This window comes from Tauraco erythrolophus, chromosome 6 (assembly GCF_009769465.1).
Source record: "Tauraco erythrolophus isolate bTauEry1 chromosome 6, bTauEry1.pri, whole genome shotgun sequence".
Taxonomy (NCBI): Eukaryota; Metazoa; Chordata; class Aves; order Musophagiformes; family Musophagidae; genus Tauraco; species Tauraco erythrolophus.
The window spans coordinates 18,289,301-18,297,596 of NC_141470.1; the positions used below are offsets into that span (position 1 = coordinate 18,289,301).

General features: G+C 47.4%; 1 protein-coding gene across 1 annotated transcript; it reads right to left on the reverse strand.

Annotated features, from left to right (window-relative positions):
- Positions 1 to 3,532: 3,532 nt before the first annotated feature.
- DBX1 (developing brain homeobox 1) lies at positions 3,533 to 7,165 on the reverse strand. The gene is made up of 4 exons (XM_086613998.1): positions 6,820 to 7,165; positions 6,213 to 6,314; positions 4,271 to 4,473; positions 3,533 to 3,907 (listed from the first exon to the last, which is right to left on the reverse strand). The coding sequence occupies exons 1-4, from the start codon at positions 7,163 to 7,165 to the stop codon at positions 3,533 to 3,535; spliced, it is 1,026 nt and encodes a 341-aa protein (XP_086470124.1).
- Positions 7,166 to 8,296: the final 1,131 nt, after the last annotated feature.

Below are 8,296 nucleotides of genomic sequence, written 5' to 3' on the forward strand. Positions count from 1 at the left end.
TACAAAGGCAGGAAAGGATTCTTATCACCTTTCCTCCTTTCCCAAAGCATACAGGGAGCTGCATTAAATAAATGCATACATACATACATACTTAATTTCCAGGGCCCACAGTTTTCTCTTAGCCTCATCAAGACTAGCTGGTTTCAGGCAAGAGGGGGAAGTGGCCTCTGACGCTCGAAGTTAGCAGCAAATAATGAAACATTTTGACCTTAGAAACACACCCAAGCTGAACTCCCAATGTCATGCACATCAGGAACGAACCTAGTTGTCATCAGGTCCTCCTAAAGCAACAGGAATCTCTCCACATTTGAGGTAAAATGAGTAAGTTTATGCCTCTGACATAAGCCCTCAGCAAGGGTAGCTACTTCTGCAAAAGGTTTCTCGGCACAGCTGTGCTGTATGAGCCATCACATGGGAGCTGTGAACCCTGGCTTTGCCATCCAGAGTATAAAATGGAAGCCTCTGAGAAGGAGCCTCTCTTCCTGTGAGTTATAGATGCAGTCTGGCAGCTGTTGGTAAGTAAAACAAAAACAGCTCTTTAATTTTGTATTTAAGGTATAACTGAATCTCAGTTTGTTATGCTTGGTGTTTATACAATGTTCTTTTTGCCATAAGGAAAGACTTTTGAAAGGAGAAAAGAAAAAAAGTAAGATTGATAAATGTTACATTTCAGATAAGGGTTTTTCCCTGTTAAATAGCAATTTCGGGTTATTTTTCCTTTAGTGAGGCTATTTACATAGCAGAATAAGGTGTAATAGCACTCATGCTGAAAGCAGTAGTCTGAAAAAATTACTTTTGGTAACATTCCAAGTGCAGACATGCTCTAAAGAGCAGAGGGTGTAAGTGATAAGTAGCTTCTGCTGAACACTGAATCAGGAGAGTTTATGCATAAGTAATATATTTTTTTTTTATTTTAAACATGTTCCTTTCTCAAGTGTTCTGGTATGTGTGATGGTACCTGTGGTCTCTGGAGCAGCCTATGAATTTTAAAACAAAATATATGTTTTGAACTAGTTCTGGTTTTATTGGTTATTTAGTTATGGTCTTATGCTTACTGGACTAGTAAAATTCAAGTTATAAGTTTCATTGTCATGACGTGCTCTGATCACTTAAAGACAATTGATGGGTAATAACACGTCCTCAGTATGTACACTGTTGATAATGCGTGTGACAGCTCTTTTATTTGACCGTGGATGAGTACTCAGGTAGATTGTGCCAGAATGTGCATTTGTGTGATGTTTTAGGTGTGCTTGGGAGACATGCAGCTTTTTTGGAAAGCTTTTTTTTTAAAAAAAACAAAACAAACACACACATGAAACAAAACTAAAACAAACCACAAAACCAAACCATACTGTGCTGTTTCACTATCTTTTTTGTTTGCTTGGATAACTACTGTATGTGCCTTATCTGTTCTCTGCCATATCTCAGGTGTGTGTTGTCAATTGCTAAGGGCTGCAAGGTGTTAGGCAGAAGATGTGACAATGTGTCCTGGCTTAGGTGTGTCCAATTACCTAACTGGAAAGTAGCTGAAGGCCTGGAACAGGCTTCCTAGAGGGGTGGTCAATGCCCCATGCCTGGCAGTGTTTAGGAGGCTTTCAGATGATGCCCTTTAATAACGTGCTTTGGTTTTTGACCAGCAGTCAGGCAGCTGGACTAAGTGATTGTTGTAGGTCCCTTCCGACTTGAATTGTTCTCTTCTCCCTCTCATGCCTTTTGTTGCAACTGTGGCAGCATAGTGAAGTGGAGCACACAGGAATAGTCATGTTCAGGTGATGTCTGCTGCATTTATTTCTGCTGTTTTGGCATGTTGTGAGTGGTCAGCACTAGCCAGAGTCTAGGGATCAGAAAATAAGCTTTGTAATGAAATCTCTGTTTCAGCAGAACTCTGCTACCTCTATGCAAGGTGGAAAACCTGGACATTTCTGTAGTGTGTATTTGTATCTGAAAAAATATGCAGATATGGATTTGCCTTGTGTTGTAGAAGTGGTCTTTGACTGGACTTAAGGCTGAAGAGTTGTCTTAAATCTAGCTCTCCTATTCTGTTTCTGTACCCCATAAGAATATTCTAATTACACGTTCCCAGTCTGTAATATCTTAGCAAGGTGATGCAGGGCAAGTGTCCACACCCTGACCTACCTGGGCAATAGCTGGAAAGAAGGAGGAGAGGCAGAAGGGCTTTAGATGGGACCACAGGGTAACAGCAGCAGAAATTAAGCTGCAGTTAAATGTAAGGAGGAAGAACTTGCATTCATTTTAACTGCAGAAAATTTTTAATCCTTTGGTTGAGTTGCTCCCTAGGTAGAAGGCAGGTAGATATTCTTGTAAGGTTATCTAATTTGAAGCTGATCAATTCTTACTGAATCACTATACTGTTGAGAAAAGGTAGGTTTCTTTCCCTGTTTGGCCCCAGACACAACTTACAACAGCCTGTAAATCAGAACCAAGTATTACTGAATGATCAAACTTGGAAATCTACTTTTTTTTAATTTGACAATCATTTGCTTTATTATATATACATATTTAAAGTCTGTACATGGTAAAATACAAAATAAAAGTGTTTCTTTATAAGTTACACAATTAAACAGCTACATTTGCCTGTAGTTCAGCCACCATTTAATTAAAAAAGAGAAACCTTGTTGAGCCATCGTTATATTCATTCACAATAACCTTGGTATAAAACATCCATACAGAGTAAGTGTACAAAATAGCGTACAGTTCATATAAGCTGTGCAAAGACAGCAAAGTTCAGTCAAAAATCAAAGAGGTGTATCCACTTTCCTTTGTCCACACCACGGATAGCAGAAGCAAAGTGGAAAATAAGCACAGGCCTGTGGGCGAAAAGGCAGGTTAGACAGGGCTTTGAATATAGTATTGATGTAGATATTAAAATGAAAAACATAAATGAGACCTCCGTTTCACAAGGCACACTTACATTATACTTTAGAAGTCATTCCAGGGATTTCAACGGGTCTGTTGCACAAGTATCATGCTTTTTCTGGGTGAGGAGGGAGGCAGCATTTGGTCTGTGTCCCTCAATGTTATTTACTTTTGGAGTACAGGATTGCTAGCTCAGATGGGTCATTAGGCTCTTGAAATCTTAATAGTAGTTGGAAATTCACTTAAAAGGTAGCAAAAATGGTCACAGCATCTATATTGGTATCTATATTGTATTTTTTATTGTTTCTTATCAGAGGAAAAAAGTTTCCCTTCCCACAGGCTGTGCTTTCCTCCCTGCTACAAAGCAAGAAGCTGCCTGTTGCATGTTTTTGGATGGCAGCTCATGGAGCAAGTGTCAGTTGTTAAGCAGAGAGAGTTATGGAAGTGTTAGCAGATGCTGTGAATATGAAAAGCTCCACGTGGGGTAAAGAATAAGGAAAACCTATGAGTAGAAAGTCTTGCGGCTATGTGATAAAGAACCTGCACTGGAGAAGCATGTGGACATTTGGGTGGAACATCACCTCTTCAATTTATAGCACTCTTTTATTTACATCTTTGCAATGTGCCCATGTGATGGTAGGGGCAGGCAGGTGATCTAAGAGACAGTTATCTCCTCTTCTTCCTCTTCCCCTTCATCATCCTCTTCCTCTGAGTCTGAGAAGTCTGAAGGTTTGCTGGGGCTGCTAGAATGGGATGGAGAAGGAGACATCTGGGAGTCCAGTCTGTCCCTCAAGTGTAGATGTTCAGGGGACTGGTGGTAGGTTAAGGGGTGCTGGGGGCTGGGTGGGCACACGGGGGGAACTTCTTCCTCCTCCTCCTCTCCTGAACATTTCTTGCCTACATCACTGAGGTCTGGGTGAGGGTTGAACTTGGTGGGTAGGGTCTGTTCTCTGCAGCCACCAGAAGAGAGGAGCTCTCTTTCTTTGGAGTTCCTCCACTTCATCCTCCTGTTCTGGAACCAAATCTTCACCTGGCAGGCAAAACAACACAGAAATGAGATGGTTCAGTAAAACAGAGACCAGGAAAAGCCTTTGGTTGCACTCTCAAAACCCTGTTCATGCCCTGTTCATACCAAAGCTAGCAGGAACCATAGAACCTGACCTTTGGGGGGAGGGATCCTTGGAGAGAGGTCAGGAGGCAATAAGGCTGTGATCTGCCCTCTTCTACTCACCCAGCTAGGATTTGTGATGCCCATGGCCCTGTAACTCATTTTGGGCTTTCCACTGGTCATGGTCAGCTCTCCTTTCTTCTGTCCCCTTCTTCTCACTTTCTCTCAAGCTTCCTCCTGGCTCCTCACAGACCCTGTGGCCTCCCCACCCAACACCCTTCTCACCTGCGAGTCCTTGAGGCCCAGCTTGGCTGCCAACTTCTTCCTATCGGGTTTGCTGATGTACTTCTGCTTCTGGAACATCTTCTCCAGCGCCTTGCGCTGCACGTCGGAGAAGACGGCACGACGTAGCATGCCGCGGCGGGGCTTGCCGCGGGCGGCCAGAGGCCAGGAGAAGGTGCCAGGGATGGGAACCACGGCAGAGGTGGCTGCAGGGGGAACACACAGCTCTGAGCGGAGTGGGACTGGCCCCCACCACCCCCTCCCTGCCCTTGGGGTGGGCACCCATCAACCTGGGGCTGTGAAAAGGAGCTTTAGGCTTAACTAAGGGCTCTCATTCAGCCAGTGATCATTGGGATTAGATCTATCAACTCAAACGTGTAAAATGGATCAATAGTGGTCGGTTTTGTTGGGAGATTCAAAGGTCTCCAGCCTGAAAAGGCAAAGCGAGGCGTACTGGCTAAGATAGAGGTATAATAAAAAAGCTTTCCCTCCTGCTCAGAAGCATTTGATTATTTTTTTTTCAGATGCTTTTATGGTTTCAGACGCTTTATTATGCTCAAGATGAAAATGAGGACTTTTCTGATTCTGAACAAAACCGCTCCTCTTCAGATGTAGTTTTGATCAATCAGTATTCATCTTTTTATATTAATCTCTTCTCTCTCCCCCCTCCACCTCCTCCAAAGTTGGAGAATTCAATCCGAAGACATGAAAAGTAACAGCTAATTAGCACATTGCCTAGTTCCCAATGGCATTGGTATGATAAAAAGGGCAGAGTTTTGCCTTAAAAAAAAAACAAGTGGGGGGGGGGAAAACCTCCCCAAGAGAGACAGAGATGCTAATGAAGCGTGAATGGTAATTGTGTAGTAATGAACTAACAGAAAAAGACTGAGGACAAGCAGCTAACGCCATATATTATTGGAACAAAAGAGATTTACACTTTCAAACTAAACACAACGGCATGCCAGGCTTCTCGGGAGAATACTGATGGCACAATCGTCTCTTTCCCCAAATCATTTTCATTAAATGGACATGAAAAGCTATTTATAAAGCTCAAGTTGTTATTGTTAGGCTATTCACATGCTGGAGAAAGGAAGCAAATTCCATTATCCGGAGGATGAATGGAAGAGCTCGGGTTATTTTTTTTTCCTCTCTCCTTTTCCCCGTTTTCTTTTTCAATTAATAGCTTGTTTGTGTAATTAGATTTCTTTTTTTTTTAAATTGTTCTCTCAGCTTCGTAACAGTTCAGTGCTGTAACAATCATACCCCCTAGCCCGCTTTCTCGCCGAGACCATGTTGTTCGAATACCACTGACGGGCTAAACGAGAAGTGGGAGACCCCAGCTGAAGGAGGGGAGGATTCGTCCACGGGAAAGGTGGACGAGCGAATCCAAACCGCGCCCGCGGTACCCTCCATCCGCCGGTAAACGCCAGCAACCCGGCGGGGGCGGAGAGACTGGGGGGCGGGGGGGGGGGGGGCGACAGGAGAGGGCGGAGAGCAGCTTTTGCAGCGGAGCGGGCTGCCTCCCTGGAGCTGCCTCCACGCGGAGCGCGTCCCGGGGGCTGCGCGGGCGCGGAGCGCGGGCGGCGGCGGGAGCTGACCGCTCCCCTCGTGGTGCTGAAAGCGGCGGCGCGGCCCCGGGGGAGCGGAGGGAGAAGGCACCGGGACGGGGGGGACGGGACCCGCCTCGCCCCGGGGACCGTGACAATCCCGGCTAATTTGCCGATCAGCGGGGGGAGCGGGCAGGGGATGTCAGGCAGTCGCTGCCTGTGCTAAATCGGGCATCAAATTGGCGCGACTGATGCTCGGGTGTTGTACTCCCTCCAACCTCTGAACTGCAGCATAACCCCCGGGGAAAGTGGGGGGGGGGGTGTGGAACGGAGAAATATTACTGGGCTCTGTGTGGAGAGAGGTCTGCCCGGAGGGAGAAGGACTTTTAAGGACCTACCTGGGAAATAGGAAGATCTGATAAAGGGCTGGAAGGATCCTTCAAAGTACGGGAAGGAGAAAGTCTTTGGAGGGACGCTCTGAAGTAAGGCAGGGGAAGTTTCTAGTAAATAAATGAAATTAAATTAAGCAAAGGGTTACCACCGGTTGGACTCGACCGACGGCGCGGCTGGGTCTGTCGCTTGGTCTGGGGACCAATGCGGTGGTACTTTCCCTCCTCCCCCCACCACGAAAAAAAAAAAAAGATAGCCAGACTGAGCTCGGAACCGCCTAGGAAAAGCGGCACTCTTGCCGCGATAGTTTTGCCAGCAAAGCGGCACTCGGGAGGCCGGAGTCGGTCAGGAAACCCGTCTGTGGGACCTCCCTCCCGCCCCTCCGGTCCGTCCTGCGGCCGCTCCGGGGGCGGCGGAGCGGGACCAGCATCCCGGCAGGGCTCCCCTCGCCTCCAAAATACGAGCGCTGCCGAGGGGCTCTGCAGCTCGGTACTAGGTCCTCCTTTCCTTTCCTAAACCCTCTACTAAACCGTCTCCCTCAGCCCCCCTCCTGCAGGCGGTGGGTTCCGCGGCTCCTCGGAGCCGCGGGGCGGAGGCTGGGAGCGGGCCGCTTACCGGCGCGGGGGGCGGAGGAGAGGATGGCGTTGACTCCAAACTTGAGGAAAGTGGAGTCGCTGCTGGAAGTCTGTGGCGAGCAGATCCTCTTGGAGCCGGCGGTGGTGGTGGAGCTGGCGAGCTCCGGCGTCGCCGAGTCCGTCCTGGCCGCCGAGGTCGGGGGGGACATGTTGGGTGGGGGGGCAGTCCTGGGCAGGTAACCGGTGGGCCTGCTGATCCGGATCAGATCTTCCACCAGGAAGCTGGAATGGCCGGAAAAAGCCGACTGAGGCAAGGTGAGGGTGGGAGTCGGCCGCAGGAGGCTGGGGTAGACAGTCGGCGGAGCGATGAGGCTGGGGAACATCATCGCAGGGGCTGTCGGCGGAGCAGGGCTGGGGCCGCCGGTTGGTCGGTTTGTTTGTTTGCTTTCGTTGGTGTTTTTTTTTTTTTTTCTGCTTTGCAAACCTCGTTTGGTAAAGATCCAGCTAGGAAGCCTGGCGGGGTTCTCTCTGCCCCTTCCTCCTGGACGGTGGGTTTTATAGTGGTCAGCCCCGCTGAGGCTCTTTCAAAAGTGACAGCCCCAACAATGGGGTTCAACAAAGTTCTCCACTTGAGCTTCATTCAGGGCGAGCTCTGGGCTTCTCCATTGGTCCGGGGCTGCAATTTATGATTGGATTAGACTTCATAAGCAACTGGGGCACAATGGCCCCGCCACAAAGAAAGTGTAGTCATCAATTTTGCATATTGACCGCCTCTTTGGAATACAGGGCTCCAAAGGCTCCCAGCAGGGTTTTGTTCAGAGGCAACACACACAGGCTAATTAAATGCCTATTTAAAAGTTTCGAATGACATCTTGCCTCGTAGAAAGGGAATTATTTAAAGAAAGCACTAAATTTATTTGCCGCTCCCCTGCTGAGTTTAGGAAATAAATCAATAAATATTCATATAAACTTATCTGCGGGCTCTCAGAAAAGCACGGGTTTTGTGGAATGGAAAATACAAATTAGAAAAGGTGGAACTAAGCTCTGTTGAGAGGGGGGGAATATTCGGAGAGCTGATCCCGTCGTGATTTGAGCGCGTTCTGTCCCCTGCTATTAGTATGCAGCAGAATTTGTGCTTATAGTCGGCGTTATCTTTCTATCCGTCCCATATAAAGCGAGTTTGACGTATTAACCTCTATTTTTAGAATCCGAGCTCCATAAGAGTCTCGTGTACGTGCGCTCAGGCAAGGGGCTTGCCCGAATCGGACCAAAACGTAAACCTTGTCGTAGCCGGCAAAAACTGTGCTCCGAGGAAATCTGAACGTTGAACACAGAAAATATCGGAACAGCTTTGTGGGACCAGAACAGCCCCCTCAGCTTCTCAGTCTGCTGGTCCGCTTAAGATCATCCTCATTAAAAATAGTGGAAATCCCTACCCTCCGATGTGGAAAATGAATACAGTGTTATAGTCTTTGGATCTTTTTTGGCTAAAGCGGTCTGAGTTAGTCTCGGTTTTA

Coding starts and splice junctions, on each gene's coding strand:
- DBX1 (XM_086613998.1), bottom strand. CDS start 7,165: ATGATGTTCCCCAGCCTCATCGCTCCGCCGACTGTCTACCCCAGCCTC. Junction 6,315..6,819: donor CTCCTCCGCCCCCCGCGCCG/GTAAGCGGCCCG, acceptor TTTATTTACTAG/AAACTTCCCCTGCCTTACTT. Junction 4,474..6,212: donor CAGATCTTCCTATTTCCCAG/GTAGGTCCTTAA, acceptor TTCCCCCTGCAG/CCACCTCTGCCGTGGTTCCC.